General features: G+C 33.9%; 1 protein-coding gene across 1 annotated transcript; it reads right to left on the reverse strand.

Annotated features, from left to right (window-relative positions):
• Positions 1-2343: 2343 nt before the first annotated feature.
• Positions 2344-11767, reverse strand: LOC141404719 (uncharacterized). Its single transcript, XM_073988370.1, has 4 exons — positions 11630-11767; positions 2851-2957; positions 2633-2792; positions 2344-2545 (listed from the first exon to the last, which is right to left on the reverse strand). Exons 1-4 carry the CDS (start codon positions 11751-11753, stop codon positions 2421-2423), a joined length of 516 nt encoding a protein of 171 aa, XP_073844471.1. The 5' UTR covers positions 11754-11767; the 3' UTR covers positions 2344-2420.
• Positions 11768-21725: the final 9958 nt, after the last annotated feature.

Consider the following 21725-nt stretch of genomic DNA (forward strand, 5'->3'; position numbering starts at 1 on the left):
TTTCGTGTATGAAGAAGACTTAATACTAAATTTCAGCAATTTCGGGGGCTATTTCAAAACGTCGATCAAAGAAGTCTAAATACCAAATTTCCTATATTTCGGTAAGAGAATGTGGCTAAAACATAAAAAATACCGAAAAGAAGTACTGATAATACTCTTCTGGAATATTTTATAACTCTTGGAAGACTAAATAACGAATTTCAGCCATTTCGGTAGGATATTGACGTCACAATCTTCAGTATTACGAAAATCTGGAGGTACCGTTCTAAGGGGGCTATATCGAAACGTGGACCTATACCGACGAATTTAAATCGGAAATGGGGCAATATGAAAGCGTGGACCTGTACAGACAAATTTCTGGCGAACAGTTTTATATAACATTGAAGACTTAATACCAAATTTCAGCCATTTTTGTGGAATATTGAAGCCACAACCTTCAAAATCGGGAAAATCGGGAGGTACCTTTCCATGGGTGCTATATGAAGGCGTGAACCTATACCGACAAAGTTCTGGGTGAAAGTTTTATACCACCAACGTAGACTAAGTACCAAATTTCAGCCATTTCGGTTTGATAATGAAGCTAAAACCTTCAAAATACCGAAAATCGGGAGGAACCGTTCTATGGGGGCTACATGAAGGCGTGAACCTATATAGACAAAATTTTGGGTAAAAGGTAAAACCTTCAAAATACCGATAATCGGGGGTACCGTACTATGGGAGCTATATGAATGTGGGGACCTATATGGAAGAAAGTTTTATAACCCAAATAAAGACTAAATACAAAATGTAAACCATTTCGGTGAAATAATGAAGCTAGAACGTTTAAAATACAGAAAATCGGTAGGTATCGTTTTATGTAGGCTACATGAAGGCAGGGACCTTTAAAGACAAATTTATGGTAGAAAGTTTTATACCCCACATAAAGACTGAGTACCAAAATTCAGCCATTTCGAAGGAATATTGGGGCCACAACCTTTTAAATACCGAAAATCGGGAGGTACCGTTTCATGGGGGCTATATGAGCGCTATATGGAACTATGCAGACTAAATTCTGGGGGAAAGTTGTATACCCCCAACGAAGACTAAGTACAAAGTTTCAGTTATTTCGGTGGAATATTGAAGCTACAACCTTCAAAATACCGGAAATCGGGTGGTACCGTTCTAAAACTTTCTGGGGGAAAGTTTTATACCATCAATGAAGAAAAAGTACAAAATTTCAGTCATTTCGATGAAATAATGAAGCTATAACATTCAAAATATCGAAGATCGGCAGGTATCGTTCTATGGGGGACCCCCAACGAAGACGAAGTACCAAATTTCAGCCATTTCAGTGAGATAAAGAAGCTAAAACCTTCAAAAGGGAGGTACCGTTCTACGGGGGCTATATCAAAGCGTGAACCGATATAGCCCATTTGCAATACCAAATTAAAAAAATTACAAGGCTCTATCTTAAAAATAGCGAGCTGTATCTTGATGTCAACAGACGGACGGACGGACATGGTTATATCGACTTAGAATTTTACCCTGATCAAGAATATATATACTTTATAGGGTCTCCGATGAATATTTCGATGTGTTACAAACGGAATGACAAATTTAATTATACCCTCCATATTACAGTGGGGGGTATAAAACGACGTGTTGTATCCATGGTCAAAATTAATTGCAATAAAATGAATTAAAGATATTTGGCATTGACTTGATTTTTTTCATTGTGTGAGTATGAAATGACTTCATAACATAAATGAAATTATACGTTGCGTCAATGAAATGTATGCACTGCATTAATGATAGCATTTCATTACATTAGTGAAAGTATTTCATTGCATTAACGAAGAGGTTTCATTGCATCAATGAAGAAGTTTCATTGCAGTAATGAACAAATTCGTTAATTTTACTTCAATGAAACTTAATGAAACTATTGTCTTTTATTCAATGAAGCTCTACGTTCCTCAGTGGATCCAGCCATTGGCCAAAAATAATAGCTCCTAAATTTTGAACATTTGAGTAATGTTTTTCTTAATTATATTCAAAATATCGCGAAACTAATACGTATTGCAAAATAATTTAAGGGATTTTGAAGGAGAAGGTAATAGCTTAATATTTTTTTAATAATGTATTAACGTATTGTGAATTTCCAGATAGCTGGATGTTTCTTTTATAGTATGAAGCTTTTTCTTTCAGTGTAGGGTTTACACAAAATGGACGATTTTTCCGCCACAATGTGCGAGGGTTTTGCACAGTCCTTTACTTTGTAAAAGTGGTAAGAGACATGAACTGGCATTTTGAATGCTTCGATCCCCATTCTAAGATAATGATTGGAATTAATTTCAAAAAATTACTTTTCTGACATTTTATTATTACCCATTTCTTTGTTCACATAAAAATGCACACATAATTTTTTGTTATGACAACAAGACCTAATTATAACCCGGCTTATGCAGTGGTTGGTTAGTTCTCAAAGCACATTGTTCAGGTAGGACATTTCCTCTGCGTACTCTCTTATAGAGCACATAAATGGGTGAGAATATTAATATTTCCAAACCTGTAATTAAAAACGAAGAAGGAGAGTTGTTGAAAAAAATTGGGGACTTAATAATGGTTTTTGTGTTTTATTTTTGTTTATACTTACCAACACCAACAAGACCCACAACAAAACTGATTATTGACTCTTCTACAGGCTGTTTACGCATAGATAACCTTATAATGAACATAGCAATGACGCAGATAGTGCTAAGAACAATTCCTATTATTGTGACGTAGACATAAACGGCCATTAAACGGTGACGATTCTGAAAAAAATCAATTTCCAGTAGAAAACTTCACTTCTGCATAGAATGATTAACCCACCTGATATATTCCAACCAGCAGCAAGATGTAGATAATGAAGTTAATGAGACACCCTACAAGAGTGATCAATGTTTTTACGAAATTCAATCCATCTTCCTCGGTACGTTCTAAATTAATAAATAAATATAATATGTTTGAATTAGATAAATGTGAAACAAAATATTAAGTAAGTATGTGAACATTTGTTCTGTGGAGTTACATTTAAAAGGTAAGATCAGCTTACACGTAAAATGAAAAATGTTCACGAACCCAACCTTAGAAATATTCCTTACTATTAAAAAACAAGTAAGAAAGGCATTAAGTTCGGCCGGGCCGAACTTGTTATACCCTCCACCACAAGTTGTATTGAGTAAAATTAACGACTAGTTTCCTTTCGTTTATGAAGAGACTAAATACCGACTTTCAGCAATTTCAAAATACCGAATTCGGGAGGTGCTGTTCTATGGAGGCTATATCAAAACTTCGATCTATACCGACAAGTTTCTGGCGGAAAGTTTTTAGACTCAAAGAAGACTAAATACCAAACTTCTGATATTTCGGTAAGATAATGTGGCTAAAGCCTTTAAAATATCGAAAATCAAGAGGTTCCCTTCTATGGGGTATATAGGAAGACGCAGACCTAAACTGATAATCTTCCGGAATATTTTATAACAGCATGGAAGACTAAATAAAAAAATTCGGTAATTTCGGGGGGATATTGAGTTCAAAAACCCTCAGAATTGCGACAATCGGAAGGTACCGTTCTATGGGGGACTATATCGAAACGTGGACCAATTCTGCATTATAATTTCATTCCGAAAGGGTTTTACCTCCAACGTAGACCAAATACAAAAATTTCATTTCAGGGCAATATGAAGGCATGAACCTATACCTACAAATGTCAGGTGGAACGTTTTGTACCCCAAACGAAGACTAAATAGAAAGTTTCAGCCATTTCGGTGAAATATTGAGGCCACAACCTTCAAAATATCGAAAATTGGGATGTACCGTTCCATGGGGCTATATAAAGGCGTGAACCGGTAGCGATAAATTTCTGGGAGAAAGTTTTATACCCTCAACGAATACTAAATACCAAATTTCAAAAATTTTGGTGGAATATTGATGCCACAAACTTCAACTGCCACCTATATTGACAAATTTAGAGGGGAAGGGAAATTTGTTATTTAGTCTTCATTGGGGGTACGAAACTTTCCGCCCAGAAAAGTTTCGGTACAGGTCCACGCCTTCATATAGCCCCCATAGAACGGTACCTCACGATTTTCGGTATTTTGAAGGTTTTAAAGGAAAGGGCGTAGATTCCTAAAATTTTTCAAAAATGTCTCTTATATTAGTTGATAGTGTTTGGCTTAAATTGGGCCACATAGGCCCGCGGTTTCCCGTGGCGTTCATTGCCGTTTTTACGTTGTACGTTTACTTTTCAATCGATTTTACTGCAAATTGATATACCAATTACGTTTTCTATCCGCTGAAAACTATGTATATAGAAAACGTATGTACAAAATATTTTCAATTAAGGTTCGCGTTTAGGTATAGCCCTCATTGCACGGTACCGGTAGATGGGACCTATTTTAAATGTTACAGACACATTTTTCAATGTATTTGGTTGTATTTTGGCATTTTATGTTCTTCGTAGATAGAAAACCACTGTGCGAAATATTAGCATTATAGATACACGTTTTTAGTATAGCCACCATATGACGGGTTCCTTCATGTTAGGTATTTTAAATATTGAAGACAAAAATTGCAACCGATTTTGATGCAAATGTAAATTTTAAGAATAAACATCCTCCTCACATAAAATATGTCAACATAGGTCCACTTCTGGGTGAAGCCCCACAACCCTACACATCCATTAAGGAGTCAAATGTCATTAATTTTTTGTTTTCATTTGTAGCTATAAAGTTCATTGGTCTATTTAGCAGGTCTGTACCATTAATTTTATTAATAATGTCTCTCAGATCAAGTTCAGGTTGAAACTGCATTACAATTTTTAACAGCATCCAAAAATGTTGCACTACATATAAATTACCAACATTTACAGTCAAAACTATGAAAAATTGCGTGAGGATTCTTAATTTAACAGAAATCATCATTTGTTAGAATTAGTGAGTCCATTTCTTCAAAACACAGTCAACAATGGCATTCATTATTAAATACAATTAAATGAAACTTCCGAAGTCATTTAAAAAACTTGAATTTCTCCGAAGACCGCACGTTTCCGCAGCTGTTTTATAGCTTTGTGAACGGAGGAGACCCCAAACTTTCAGATCATATATATCTTAACACGGAAAAATAACTTTGAAAACTTCAAAAAAGCTCTTCTTTCCTATTAAAATTGTATGAAAACAATAAGAGTTGTTTGCATTTTTTTAAAAAGTAAAATATAATTGTTTTGTAAAATATTAAGAAAAATAAATCATGGCATACTGACTTACCATTTGTCCGCGCCACGCTATTTTTTTTTTAATGAATCCAAATTATATTTCTTAGAAAAAAAATTATTAAACAAAAGTGCAACCTTAAGTGCATTTTTATGTCGTTTCGCGGTGTAAATCGCCAAACTGAGTATGGATCATTTGCAGTAGAGTACTTAGCTAACGAATTCAATAAAAATTTAATTAATTTTATGTACTTCAAAACTCTTTAAAGTTCCACTGAACTTCCCATATTTCGCACTGTGCGTTGGAAGTAAAACCCTTTCCGACTGAATTTCGTCGGTATAGGTCCACGTTTCGATATAGCCCCCATAGAACGGTACCTCCCTATTTTCGTAATTGTGAAAGATGTGACGTCAATATCCCACCGAAATGACTGAAATTTATTATTTAGCCTTTCATTGGGTAATTTTTTAGGTTTCAACCACACTATCTTACTGACATATCGATGTTTGGTATTCATTCTTCTTTGAATCTAAAATAGATCGACGTTTTGATATAGCCCCCAGAGAACGGTACCTCCCGATTTTCGGTATTTTGAGGGTTAGCGACATTGTTTTACCGAAGTTGCTGAAATGTGGTATTAAGTCTTCTCCATAAACAAAAGGAAACTAATTGTTCCATTTTACTTAAATAACACTCGTGGTGGAGGGTATAACAAGTACGGGCCGGCCGATCTTAAAGCCGTACTTGTTTTTTTTAATAGTCTTTCTTAATCTCATTGTTGTTGTCATAATATTTTAAAACACCTAATTTATTAGTGGAGAATGTTTGGCATTATTCGCCAATGGGTATGGCAGTGAAGACTAGTTTCGATCCTCACCGCAGGATCTCATCAGTTACCTTATTTCTTGTTTGAGGATATCCTCCACATCAATCGTCGGCTTGAAATATAAGAGTGACCAAAGAAAATCTTCCGATTTTCTTAGGAAACCTCATATGACCCCAACGAAAGGATTTGCAAAACAAAACAAAAATTTTCCACTGTTTTGTTGATAAAGTTATTGTGGAGAATATCCACAAACAAGAAACAAGAGAACTGATGAGATCCTGTGGCGAGGATGGAAACTAGTCTTCCCCGCCATACCCTTGGGAAACAATGCCAAACTTTCTCCACTAATAAATTAGTTGTTTTGAAATATTAAAACAACCACAATGGGATCAAGCCGGACTATTTTGAAAAACAAAATTGCACAAGCTATCAAAACAAAAAAAAAAAAAAACTACGCCACCAATGTTCGATAAATTTCACTATGCGACAACCAACAAAATGTTAAGGAAAACTGACTAAATTATGAAAGTAGAGCTAAAAATTTGAGACACGTGTATCGGCGTTTTTAAAGTTTACGTCATGCGGTTCATCAAAGGGGCCTTTTTGGTCCATTTTTTCAAAATCGTTCAAAACCTCCTTTAAAATGTGATCGTTCGTATCAGTTCAAAAATATTGAACCTAAGAAATGAAATGTCTATTTACATTATATAGGGAGACTCTCCCTTGTCCCATCTAGAATGTTTGTGAAATAATTATTTTTATTATTTTTTTTATTATATTTTATTTACATTATATATCATGAAAGTATCAATATCAAGTTTTCTAAAAAAAAACATGAAAATATTTCCCAATTTTTTACCCTCAGCATTTATGCTAACGAGGGTATATGGTAATATTCAAAAATGTTTTACAATCGTTGAAGTTGAGGTTCACCATTTTATAAGTCGCGAACTGTTAATATATTTTATAAAATATGAATATATTTATATTAACTGAAGTGTTTTAGCCACGATCTTTTAATATGGACCATAACAAATAATTTTCGTGGAAGCTGCGTTGGTGGTAATATAAAAAAATGGGTAAAAATGTGTTGAAGTTAGGAAGCTTTTTTGTGTTTTTTCTTGATTTCTGGTCAAACCAGGGAAAATTCAGACCTGAGCTCAAAGAAAGAATTGAAGAATACCCCTTGGGCAACATGATTCTAATGTGTGACTTCTCGATATATATAGTGCATCCCCCTTAAATCGATGCTGACATTTTGAAGTTTTGAAATCGGGGTTTTTTGAATTTTTCTTATAATTGGAGGGCGCAACCAGATAATGACCTAATCTATTTATTGGATTGTAGAACTCGTGATTCCGCGTAATTTTTCTTTAAAAACCTATTTTTTGGCTTCAAAATTTACAACTGTGACTCAGGTACCCTTGAACCCCGCGTTATTTTAGTTTTTTTCCGCGCCGGATTCAATGAGCCCTACCGCGATCGAATCCATCCACTAAAACCGCTGATATAGATACCCTGAAAATAGGAAAATAAGCAAAATTTTATTTTGACTAATCCGCATACTTAACCGCGATTGCCCTTAAATTTTTTACATAAATGGAATCCTTTATACACGATTATAATATTTGTCAAAAAGGTGTGTCATGAATTTCAGAGATTCGGGAGTAGTATTCGTATTTAACCAAAAATAGAATCAGGTAGCACATCCGCGGTTCTTGACGAATCTGTATAAAATTTGTCTTATTGACGTATTTTTAACAGGGGGTCACTGAAATCGGATGCGCCTTATAATCATATGAACATCGCGTTATTTTTACCCACATGAAGCATTTTGGTGTAGTAAGATGCAACTGATGGCACACTTTGGCGGTTAAATGAAACATGGAAAAATGCAAACATATTGACAGAGATGCACTCGCTCTATGCGAAAAGCACATGCGCCTCAACTGATTTTAACTATTTCGCGCGTTATACGGTTTTTAACTTTTATGTTTTTTCTTTGATTGTAATATCAATATCACTCTTTATTTCCTAATTCTATTGCTTATCACACTATGCAAATATACTTTCACGATGATAAACTCTTTTCCTTGAAGAGGTTTTAGCAAAATAATTCAGGTTTTGTTAGGAAATTTAGCGAAATAGTAGAATAACTCCAAAAAATGTTCTCAAATTTTTCGTATTAAACCAAAAAATATATTCTTGAAATAATGCTCCAACAATAAACTTTTGTCTTTTGTTGTAGCTGCAATATGCAATTTAAAATCCTAATCAATAAAATTTTGGTCTCACATTTTTCTGGACATTGTCTAGATTCTGTACGTATTTTTAATTTATTTTTTAGAGATTTTTATGGACTCTGAGTAAGAATAAATAAAATTTACTCCAAGATTCCTTCATTATTTTTTGATTTTCCGCGAAAATGAAAATAAATGTAGCTAATATTTAGGCGTCTACGGATAGATATTAAATGTTGTTACCGATTTATATATACATTTTGGTATTACAAAATAAAGGGAATTTTTAAATATTTTTTCTTTATAAGGGAATAAAACCCCCCATAACTTTTGGGCGCAGCATCCAATTTTGTGAACGCGAACATATTTGAAACCACGATTTTTTTCTTAACCCATGTAACAAAAATCGTGAATGTGCTTGTCAAAATTTTTTTTAATTTTTTCTCGATGGAATTGTAAAGGAAATTTGAATTTTACCATATACACATTCATACAGGCAAAATGTGACTCATCGAAATAATGGTTTTAGACCCCAAGTATGTTTGGACGAAATCAATTTGGAGTTGTTTTAGCCATGTCCGTCCGTCTGTCTGTCTGGCTGGAGCGCACGATAACTCTTGAACGGATCAACCGATTCGGTCCAAAATTTGGCTTTCGCAATATTTTGTCCAAACTTAGTTTAAGTTCGAAGATGGGTTATATCGGTCTACTCCTTCCGGTGGTTTCGAAAGGTTCGAAAATGTTCGGAAAATTTGTGCGCACAATACCTCTTGAAGAAAGTAACCGATTTGGTCCATACTTTGTACATCGTGATATTTCTACTAGACTTAAACACAGTTCCAATATGGGCTCAATCGGTCCATTCCTTCGGGTACCTTCCACACAAAATATCGGAAAAGTTCAGTTTAGGGCTGCTCTCATATCGCGTTGATATTTGCTGTAACAACATGTATTCACTGCCCCCTTTACGATGGTATATGTTTTATCAGGGGCAAGTCCATACTTCCTGAGAAAATAGCCTGAAAGTTGCAAAAAGCCCCTGTGACACCGTGTGTCGTGGTTGGAGCGCAAGATAACTCTCTAACGGATTTGCCGATTCGGTCAAAAATTTGGTCCACTCATACAGGTACCTCCACCACAAAAGTTCAAAAATGTTCGGAAAAATTGTGCACACTATAACTCTTGATGGGAGTGACCGATTTGGTCCATACTTTACTTTTTGTTGAAGCAACTTGAATTTGCTGCCTCAATTACGACGGTAAAAGGTTTTTTCAGAGGCAAGTCCATACTTCTTTAGAAAACAGCCCGAAAGGGGTAAAAACCCCTATGGCACCATATGTAGACAGCACGATAACTCCCGAACCGATCAACCAATTTGGTCCAAACATTAGATTTCCTAATATTTTATCCAAATTTATATGCCCTCTTCTTAGGGTACCTCTCCCATAAAAGTACAACGTTTGTGCCTAAGAGCAGTTAAGGATCTGTGCGAAGATAGTTTGTAAATGTATACCGATGGTGTTCGTTGTGGTCCTCTTTAGAACGATATTATGTTTTCCAAGTCCATGCTTCCTGACATACTGGGCCAAAATTTATACGATGACCCACTGAAATGACTAGTGGGCGCGATATCAATCGAACAGATATGACTCCCAAAATAAGAACCACTTCCATAATGGACTATGTCGACCCATTCCTTCAAGTACCTCCTCCGCAAAACTTTTTAACTTTAGTCCTAATCATCATTTTTGTCGTCAAGTTCAAATGTCCAAAAAGGGCCACAAGATTCTGAAAAGACCCCAGACATAGGCTGAGGTTATATCTCTGTCGACTGATACTTTTTTACTTGTTTTGATGATTTTTTCCTTATTTTTTGGTGTTGATACATGAAGTAATATGAAACTTGGTTCTGGGTAAAAAGTTTCAGTTTTGAATAAGTTCGACTTTAACCCTAAAACGTGTTTATCATTTTTAGAGATTCCTGGCGAGGAGATAAGATTTACAGTTTTGGTGTATTCTGAAACCTATAGTAAAATTTTATGACGAACAATTTTGTGGAATATGTGGATTTGATATGGTCACATTTTAAAGGAGTTATTGAAAGATTTTCCAAAAAAAAAAAAGATCTTTAACAATATCCTCCTCAGTAAATTTGCCGAAATGCAATGATTCCATGATATTAACTCGAATATTTCGAAATAAAACTATAAATGGGAGGAACTTGCCACTCCTACTTTGGTTACTTTCCGATGTAAACTTTAAAAACGCCCATATTTTTAGCTGTTCTTTCAACATCTAAACGGTTTCCCATCATTTTTAAAAAAAAATAATAATTTTGTTGCACAGTGTTATTTTTCGATTTTTTGAATGTCAAAAGTGGGGGTAATTTTATTGAAATTGCAAAAAGTAGCAAACAAGTTGAATTCCGAACAATTGTGAAAGTTTTAAAGAGATTTGCATCAGTAAAGTGTTAAAATTAAGACACGGTTTTTTTGATTTTTGTCGTTGGGCCCATCCACGGTGCACGGTTATGCACTAAAAGTATGTACAATAGTGGAATGAAGAACCAAGCATATTTTATTCGTTCTAAATAAACTCTCTTTAAAGTCATTTATTAGTAAAATTATGTTTATTAGTAAAATATGTTTGTGATCAATTCGATTTCTAATTCACTGACAATGTCTTCTTAGTTCAGACATTGATAATAACATTTGTTAATTCTCGTTAAATGATTGTCGCTGATATTTTAAATGTATTTATAATATATTTTGATTAAGTATTTCTATCGTTGTATTGCATAGAAGGGCGTTGATTGGTTCAATGTGTAAATGAATAAATTAACGTGCGGTGGCTGCCATTCGTGTTCGAATAATGTGTACCCCCAGTTAATATTCCAATGAAAGATTTTCAATATTCACAAAGTTGTTCTTAATAACTCTATGAGAGTGTTATTATACTTCAGTTAGTGGATAATCGCTCTTGTTCTTCTTTCTTTTATAGAGTTTGTTTTTTTCATAGAAATTCGGGCAATATATTGATAGCGGTTTAAATATTCATTGCTTTGAATTCATTATTTGCACATTTTTTCACAAATCCATACGTTTTTTTATTTTTCTTTAATATATTATTTAGTTCCGAGTTCACTTCAGAAGTCTCTCACAGAAACATACACTGGCTATATAGTTATTTTATTGTATAAATTTAATTTATTCGCTTTTTTATCAAAGAAACACAGTTTAACTTGTTTTGCACTTCGTGTCACTTTTTATATTATTTTAAATTGGATTATTTAGAATACTTCAATAGCGTAGCTCAACGTCATTAATATTTACCATATTCTTTGGCATTTGCGAGGTAAAGTATATAAGATACTCCAACACCAAAGCCAACAATTGTCAAAATCAAGCTTAACCATGCCAAAAATAAACTCCAACATCTGACAGTACAACAACCCATTATGCAGATTATTTATGGGTTGGGATTAATTATATTATTTGCTGTTTTTTTTTTTTGTTTCTCGTTATGTGGGATTTCAAAACGAAGCGCGATGCTTTCGCAAACTTTTGTTTGTTGTGCGTATCGTTTGATCTTCGTTGTCAGACTGATTGGCCAAAAATATTTTTTTTTGCAAACTAAATTTTATGGAACCTAACAAAGTTCTACCTAATGCGATCATCAGCATTCGGAGAGAAAAGAAAGAAGGAATAACAATTTGAAAAAAAAAAAACAATAATATAACAATGGACTGATACATAAAGAAAGAATAAAAAAACACAACAAAATTTTCAGTTGATGATGACATTCATTATGAAAGAGCTTAGCGTTTTTTTTTGACGTTGTTGATATTAATATATGTTTGTATGTTCTTATGCTGCAAAAGGCAACGTGACTAAACGACAATGTATAGTCGATGTTTGGGCGATGCCACCATAACCCAAAAGTCAGATTTTTATATGTCACTGTGTCACTTTAACTGCCTCTCTTCAAATTCCTTAAATATACAGTGGCTGTCACTGAAAATGATGCAACTTGAAATAAAAAATGTAAACGTTGATAACTTGGAAACGAGGTGAGATTTTTTAACAATTTAAAATACAATTTCGATGGTTGAAAACTTGTCTTTAAGATGGTATACAAAAATAGTTCGTTTACAGTACCGTTATACTAAAATTTTACCGGGAAACAGAAAATGGACATTTTTAAATCGAGCATTGAAAATGATGCACCACAATCATCGATTAATAATTTCCAATTTTTCGCTTTTTATGCTATTTTAGTAATAAGAATTGTGGAATAATTGGTTCCCTATCGTTTTCAGTACTTTTGTCATTGATTCCGATAGAAAAAATGTTATTAAGTGTTATATCCAGAGTACGTACAAATAATCTAATGATATATGGAAAGTCCTGGATTAGCCAGACTTGCCCCATATTATACTAGTCTTTAACGGCGTTGCCCTCATGGATGTAAAAATCAGCGCATAGAACAAAATTGTTTGCACTTTTATTTGAAAATAGTTTTCAGAAATATCGATTGTAATGTTTTGACTATGTTTGCTTTTATAAAAGCAAAAATTTCAACACCCTTTGTTGTCATTTAAGCCCAAACAATAATACTTGTCCCAATTTACATTAGACGAGTTTACTTGCGGCAATTGTCAGTTTGTAGGTGAGAGAGGGTGCTGAGAGGCAAAGGGTTACCATATGCCTCACCTCTCTCTCCCACAAAATGACAATTGCCGCAAGTAAACTCGCCCAATGTAAATTGGGACCTTCTTACGAAGCGTTTTGATATAGACAGTTTATTTATTTAAACTCAGGCGTGTGTTGGCTTCTTCCACAAGTAAAATATTGATTTTTCACCAGATATACTGTTATTCATCCGAACTATGAATTTTATACTACCCAATGCCCGGAAAAATACGACATAACTTGAAAAAACCCGCACCAAAAAATAATTGGGGTGATTCTATGAAACTCGTCGAAGGAAGTAGCATTGTTTGGGCTTGAATGGCAACAAAGGGTTTTGAAAATTTTGTTTTTATAAAAGCAAATATGGTCAAGACGTTGCTAACAATATTTCTAAAAATGTTTTTCGAAGAAAAGTGCAAAAAATGTTGTTCTATGCCCTGTTTTTTTTACCTCTATCAGGCCAATGCCGTGGCTGATACAGAACTTTCCATATATCATTAGATTGTTTGTACGTACTCTGAACATAACCCTTAATGATTTTTCATTGTCATTTGTTGGAAAATAACTTCAAAAACTAGACATTTTTAGCCAAATTGCCTACAAAGGGACATTAATTACTATCATGCTAAAATTACGTCTGGAACATCATTTTTTCTATCGCAATCAATGACAAAACTACTGAAAACGATTGGGAACCCATTATTTCACCATTCTTATTACTAAAATGGCATAAAAAGCAAAAAAAGTGGAAAGCATCAATCGATTATTGTGGTGTGTCATTTTTAGAGATGGTATTTACCGGGTATTTACCCGGTAAATACCCACACGGTGGGTAAATACCGGGTATATACCCATTTGTGGGTATTTATTTGGGTATTTACTATATTGAATGGCAAATACAACATTTTACACCCTATTCCTGGGTTTAGGTTGTAAATTCGTTTCAAAATGGATAGTTTTACAATACCTTAAACTAGTGGTAAATACTTGGGTAAATACCCGAGTATTTACCCAAGTGTTGGGTAAAAACTCATTAACTGCCGAACCACTTGACGTGGGCTGACAAAATTTGGCATACATCTTTCTTATGTCAGCAGAACATGGGGTCTCTGGGTCCATGTTTTGATATAGCCCCCATATAACCGTACCTTCCGATTTAAGGTATTTTTTGTCTAGTAGCCACATTTTACAATAATATTGGCTGTAGCTTGGCACAGTGAGTTCTCAATGGGTAGAAAATATCCTTGCAAAAATTTGTCAAAATAGGTCCACGTTTTCTAATAGCCCCCATATAAGGGTACCCCGATTTCGAGTATTTACTCAAATTTTGGGTAAAAACTCTTTAACTGCCGAACCACTTGACGTAGGCTGACAAAACTTGGCATAAATCTTACTTATGTCAAAAGAATTTTGGTACTGAACATGGGGTCTCTGGGTCCATGTTTTGATATAGCCCCCATATAGCCGTACCTCCCGATTTAAGGTATTTTTTACCTATTAGCCTCATTGAACAACTATATTGGCTGAAATTTGGCATAGTGAGTTCGCAATATGTAGAAAATACCCTTGCAAATATTTGGGTAAATACTTGAAATCGGGGTACCCATATATGGGGGCTATAAGAAAGCGTGGTCCTACGTTGACAAATGTTTGCAAGAATATTTTATAATCATTGAGAACTCACTGTGCCAAATTACTGCCACTTTGGTTGTAAAATATGGCTAATAGATGAAAAATACCTTAAATCCGGAGGTACGGCTATATGGGGGCTATACCAAAACATGGACCCAGGGACTCCATTTTCAATACGTTTAATACTATTAGTATAAGAAAGTTTTGAGCCAAATTTTGTCAGCAAACGTCAAGTGGTTCGGCAGATAAGGAGTTTTTACCCAATATTTGGGTAAATACTCGAAATCGGGGTACCCATATATGGGGGCTATAAGAAAGCGTGGACATACGTTGACAAATGTTTGCAAGGATATTTTATACTCATTGAGGACTCACTGTGCCAAATTACAGCCAATTTGGTTGTAAAATGTGGCTAATAGATGAAAAATACCTTAAATCGGGAGGTACGGCTATGTGGGGGCTATATCAAAACATGGGCCCAGAGACCCCATGTTCAGTACCAGAAGTTCTTTTGACATAGGAAAGATTTATGCCAAGTTTTGTCAGCCTACGTCAAGTGGTTCGGCAGTTAAAGAGTTTTTAACAAAAATTGGGTAAATACTCGAAATCGGGGTACCCTTATATGGAGGCTATAAGAAAACGTGGATCTATGTTGACAAGTTTTTGCAAGGGTATTTTCTACATATTGAGAACTCACTATGCCAAATTTCAGCCAATATAATTGTACAATGAGGCTAATAGGTAAAAAATACCTTAAATCGGGAGGTACGGCTATATGGGGGTTATATCAAAACATGGACCCAGAGACCCCATGTTCAGTACCAAAAGTTGTTTTGACATAAGTAAGATTTATGCCAAGTTTTGTCAGCCTACGTCAAGTGGTTCGGCAGTTAAAGAGTTTTTACCCAAAAATTGTGTAAATACTCGAAATCGGGGTACCCTTATATGGGGGCTATTAGAAAACGTGGACCTATTTTGACAAATTTTTGCAAGGATATTTTCTACCCATTGAGAACTCACTGTGCCAAGCTACAGCCAATATTATTGTAAAATGTGGCTATTAGACAAAAAATACCTTAAATCGGGAGGTACGGTTATATGGGGGCTATATCAAAACATGGACCCAGAGACCCCATGTTCAGTACCAGAAATTCTTTTGACATAAGAAAGATGTAAGCCAAATTTTGTCAGCCCACGTCAAGTGGTTCGGCAGTTAATGAGTTTTTACCCAACACTTGGGTAAATACTCGGGTATTTACCCAAGTATTTACCACTAGTTTAAGGTATTGTAAAACTATCCATTTTGAAACGAATTTACAACCTAAACCCAGGAATAGGGTGTAAAATGTTGTATTTGCCATTCAATATAGTAAATACCCAAATAAATACCCACAAATGGGTATATACCCGGTATTTACCCACCGTGTGGGTATTTACCGGGTAAATACCCGGTAAATACCATCTCTAAAAATGACACACCACAATAATCGATTGATGCTTTCCACTTTTTTTGCTTTTTATGCCATTTTAGTAATAAGAATGGTGAAATAATGGGTTCCCAATCGTTTTCAGTAGTTTTGTCATTGATTGCGATAGAAAAAATGATGTTCCAGACGTAATTTTAGCATGATAGTAATTAATGTCCCTTTGTAGGCAATTTGGCTAAAAATTTCTAGTTTTTGAAGTTATTTTCCAACAAATGACAATGAAAAATCATTAAGGGTTATGTTCAGAGTACGTACAAACAATCTAATGATATATGGAAAGTTCTGTATCAGCCACGGCATTGGCCTGATAGAGGTAAAAAAACAGAACATTTTTTGCACTTTTCTTCGAAAAACATTTTTAGAAATATTGTTAGCAACGTCTTGACCATATTTGCTTTTATAAAAACAAAATTTTCAAAACCCTTTGTTGCCATTCAAGCCCAAACAATGCTACTTCCTTCGACGAGTTTCATAGAATCACCCCAATTATTTTTTGGTGCGGGTTTTTTCAAGTTATGTCGTATTTTTCCGGGCATTGGGTAGTATAAAATTCATAGTTCGGATGAATAACAGTATATCTGGTGAAAAATCGATATTTTACTTGTGGAAGAAGCCAACACACGCCTGAGTTTAAATAAATAAACTGTCTATATCAAAACGCTTCGTAAGAAGGTCCCAATTTACATTGGGCGAGTTTACTTGCGGCAATTGTCATTTTGTAGGAGAGAGAGGTGAGGCATATGGTAACCCTTTGCCTCTCAGCACCCTCTCTCACCTACAAACTGACAATTGCCGCAAGTAAGTCCCAATTTACATTAGGCGAGTTTACTTGCTGCAATTGTCAGTTTGATGGAGAGAGAGGTGAGGTATATGGTAACCCTTTGCCTCTCAACACCCTCTCTCACCCACAAACTGACAATTGCCGCAAGTAAACTCGCCTAATGTAAATTGGGACTAAACTCGTCTAATGTAAATTGGGACAAGTATTATTGTTTGGGCTTGAATGACAACAAAGGGTGTTGAAATTTTTGCTTTTATAAAAGCAAACATAGTCAAAACATTACAATCGATATTTCTGAAAACTATTTTCAAATAAAAGTGCAAACAATTTTGTTCTATGCGCTGATTTTTACATCCATGAGGGCAACGCCGTTAAAGACTAGTATAATATGGGGCAAGTCTGGCTAATCCAGGACTTTCCATATATCATTAGATTATTTGTACGTACTTTGGATATAACACTTAATAACATTTTTTCTATAGGAATCAATGACAAAACTACTGAAAACGATAGGGAACCAATTATTCCACAATTCTTATTACTAAAATAGCATAAAAAGCGAAAAATTGGAAATTATTAATCGATGATTGTGGTGCATCATTTTCAATGCTCGATTTAAAAATGTCCATTTTCTGTTTCCCGGTAAAATTTTAGTATAACGGTACTGTAAACGAACTATTTTTGTATACCATCTTAAAGACAAGTTTTCAACCATCGAAATTGTATTTTAAATTGTTAAAAAATCTCACCTCGTTTCCAAGTTATCAACGTTTACATGTTTTATTTCAGGTTGCATCATTTTCAGTGACAGTAACTGTATGAGTGTTTGTTAGATATGTATTTCGCTCAGCCAAGCTTTTTAATCTTCATTTTGAAACAATATTATACATACGTATTCTTCCATGTGTATCGCAAAAATGTGTACATACAGGTTGTTGTCAAACATATTGTGTTTTCAAAATATTTTACAGACAATTAATTGTACACAAATATAGGTATTTGAAAATTCTTAAAAATAATTATGGAAATTGGTTAAAAATATTTATAATTATAGAAATTATTTTAAGGATCACTGACTAGTAGTTTTTCGGAGCACTTTCCTCGATTCCTCTCCAAAGTTTAATGCAATTTTTTTAAGAAACCCAATAATTTTACTTCGTAACAATTCGCCCTATTTTTAATAACAAACACCACATCACAAAAAAATAATAATAATAATAATAACAAAAATAATTAAAAAAATTAAGTTACAGTGTTTTATTTATAAATGCACTTAAAACTATAAAATAATTTTTCATGATGGAATCTCTCAAATAAGATGCTTGCCGTTTACTATCGTCACAATTTTTAATTCAAATGCAAGCGTTTTATTTGAGAGATTACATCATGAAAAATTATTTTCTAGTTTTAACCCATTAATGCCCAGATTTTTTGTTAGAGTTTTGCCTTAAATTTGATACCCGCCCAGCAAAAATCCTCATTACAAACCTCCTTTCCCACCCATTATTTTAACAAGGCCATGTCGCGCGAAATTTCTGGTTATTTTGTAACCACTGAAATAAGTATTCAGAATCTACACAGTATCTACATATTTCAATGGTTCCAATCTACTTTGTTCAGTGGTTACAAATTAACCAGATACTTCGCGCGACATGCCCTTTTTAAATAATGGGTGGGAAAGGAGGTTTGTAATGAGGATTTTTGCTGGGCGTGGTCACATTATATCTCTAAGTATAAAACAGTAATTCTACATATTTTTATAGCAAACACACTTTGCTATAAAATTAGTTACTCTAATAGAAAAACTTTCATTTTAAAACAGCAGTTTCACATGAAATAGGATTTTTGAAACAGGTCAAAAATTAGCAGCTTATAAAATGCAAACACGAGAAGCAATTGACATAAATAAACCAAAATTAAAAATAACATATGGCTACTTAATTATAGTAAAGTTACTTTTCTATTCCCAATTCCCAATTCTTTCTCAGAGTACAACAAAGAGGAAGATGTCATTTGGCAACTTAAGTTGCCAATGGGCATTAATGGGTTAAGTGTATTTATAAATGAAATACTGTAACCTAATTTTTTTAAATTACTTTTTATTTTTAACTTTTCAGCAATAATATTTTTTGACCACTGATAACCTCATAACAAAATGATGATGATTTAGGTCGAAAATGTAGATAAAAACTTTAAAATGTCTGAAATCGTGTGGTACCGTTATATAAGAGCTATACCAAAAAAAATCTAAATGCCAAGTTTCAGCCAATTCGTGTTGAAAATGAAGATAAAATACTTAAAATACTTGTAATCGGTTGGTACCGCTATATGGGGGCTATAAGAAAAAATGGATCCATATTGGTTTTGGTTTCATATTCATGTATTGTCATCCAAATCTGAAAAGTGTGCAAAGTTTCAGTTCGATTGGTCAACTGCAACTATGTGGAAAATGAGTTACTAGATTTGAACTAAACGGACACCAAAGCAAGTTATATAAAACACTATAAAAATGTACCCATATTATTTTTCATGTATTGTCATCCAAATCTGAAATGTGTGCAAAGTTTTAGTTCGATTGGTCAACTGCAGTGGCATGAGGAAGAATGTATTTATTGATGCTAAGCGACAAATTATTTTCTAGTTTTAAGTGCATTTGTAAATAAAACACTGAAACTTATTTTTTTTAAATCATTATTTTTTTATTTTAACTTTTTATTAAATAAATTTGTTGACCACTGAGAAGTCCATAACTAAATTACAGCTAATTTAGGTCGAAAATGTAGATAAAGACTTTAAATTGCTTGAAATCGGGTCGTACAGTTATATGGGGGCTACACCAAAATTTGACCCATGTCTACAATTTTTTGTGGAGAAGTTTCTGTACAATTAGGAACTCCAAATGCCAAGTTATAGCCAATTCAGTCTAAAAATGAAGACAAAATCCTCAAAACGCCTGAAATCGGTTGGTACCGCTATATGGGGGCTAAATGAAAAAATGGTTTTGGTTTGATAATAATGTATTATCATCCAAATATGAAATATGGGCAAAGTTTCAGTTCGATTGGTCACCTGCAACTGTGTTAAAAAATGATTTACTAGATTTGAACTTAATCGGATGGTACCGCTATATGGGGGCTATAGGAAAAATTTACCCATATTGGTTTTGGTTTCATGTTCATGTATTGTCATACAAATCTGAAAAGTGTGCAAAGTTTCGGTTCGATTGGTCAACTGTAAAGGCCTCGGCACATACGGCGCGTTGAGCGTTGCGTTACCACAACCACATGAAAACTTCAAGAACAAACTTAGCATCACTTACACATTACATTTTTCATATGGTTGTTGTTTTTAGCGTTCACATTTTTAAGCTTATTTTAGGTTTTCAGGATTTTGCTTGGAAATTACAAGTCCTACCGAAATGGGACTAAAGAAAATGTTATAGAAAATTTTCACTGCTACAATATTTTTTTAGTCCAATTTTGATGCAATGTGCTGAATCCTGAAATCCTAAAATAAACATAAAAATGTGAATTTTGGCCGCGATTTATTTAAGAATCCCTCCAGTGATTTTTTTTCTTGTTTTTGGATTTTTCTCATTTATGAACACTGTTATTTCAAAATCCGCAAAAAAACCTTCCAGGTGTAAGCGGTTTTCATTTAAAGTTAGTTAAGGGCACCGTACATGGCATTGTTTTATAAGGAGGCGATACAGTCAGTGCATTGTCCCAATTTGAACTTCTATATTTCAAAAATGATAGAACCTAGGAAAAAGTCATATAGGTCAATACTGTAGAGAATATTCACTGCTACCATATTTTCTTTAGTCCCATCACGATAGGTATTGCGGTTTCCAAGCAAAATTGTAAAAACCTAAAAATGTGAACTTTGACCGCGATTGTTATGAAAATCCCTCCGGCGATTTTTTGTTTTTTTTTTTTCTCATATATGAACATTGTAGTTTAAGAATCCGCAAAAACTTCCCAGGTGTAAGCACCTTTCATTTAAAGTTAGTTAAGGCGCACCGTGATATATGTATCTGTGTAAAATTCTACAAAATATTTTGCAAACAAAAATTTTGTATGCCAGAAGTACAGAAAAAACAAAAAGCAGTGAGACTTTTGCTTTTCTCTGTATGTTATTAGAAATAATTTGTTGTCTTACGTCACAATATATATACATATATTTATACATCCATATGTATTTATTTGCTTATAAATTCTGTCTGCTTTAAATTTTTGTCGCTTTATATAGAACTGGTTACTGTACTAAATTAACAAAAATTTAATTTTCAAATATGGTATTGCAAATTTAAATCTTTGAATATTAGCAAGGGAGATACTTTAACGTATTTCCATCAATTTTATGTGTATATATATATGGGTGACGATAACAACATCCAGATGATGTTTATCGTTTGTTTATGTTCACTTACAAAACAACTCAGTGGGCGGCCTCAAGATACTGTCTTTTCAAAGAAGCCTGTCCCTGCTCTTGGCAAAACCCCCATTTTTTGTCGTCTCCGATTGGGATTCCATAGTAATCATATTGAAACTAAGCCGTAGTGTTTACACATTGTGAGCTATTTGATTTTTCCTCGGGTACTAAATTTTAGTAAAATTCCAACATTAGTAGAGTAGATATTTTAGGGAAAAAAGAGGAAAGATGGCAGTATATACTTTTGTACCGTTCGTTTAACTTAAATGTGGTTTTTCCATACCGTTTCCCATATCAATTACAGCTTTTTTTACACAAATGGTTATATTTTGAGTATATGAGCTTTTATAAGAGTTTTATGAAAACCAAAAGATTATTTTTTTCTAAGCTTTGAAAAAATTTA

This window comes from Musca autumnalis, unplaced genomic scaffold (assembly GCF_047663935.1).
Source record: "Musca autumnalis isolate F117 unplaced genomic scaffold, ASM4766393v1 scaffold_5, whole genome shotgun sequence".
NCBI classification, from domain to species: domain Eukaryota; kingdom Metazoa; phylum Arthropoda; class Insecta; order Diptera; family Muscidae; genus Musca; species Musca autumnalis.

What these genes read in the sequence shown, in the direction of transcription:
- LOC141404719 (XM_073988370.1), bottom strand. Translation starts at nt 11,753, where the DNA reads ATGGGTTGTTGTACTGTCAGATGTTGGAGTTTATTTTTGGCATGGTTA. An exon ending in TGCTGGTTGGAATATATCAG is followed by an intron (nt 2,793 to 2,850) that starts GTGGGTTAATCA and finishes GATTTTTTTCAG; the next exon opens with AATCGTCACCGTTTAATGGC. An exon ending in TGTGGGTCTTGTTGGTGTTG is followed by an intron (nt 2,546 to 2,632) that starts GTAAGTATAAAC and finishes TTTTAATTACAG; the next exon opens with GTTTGGAAATATTAATATTC.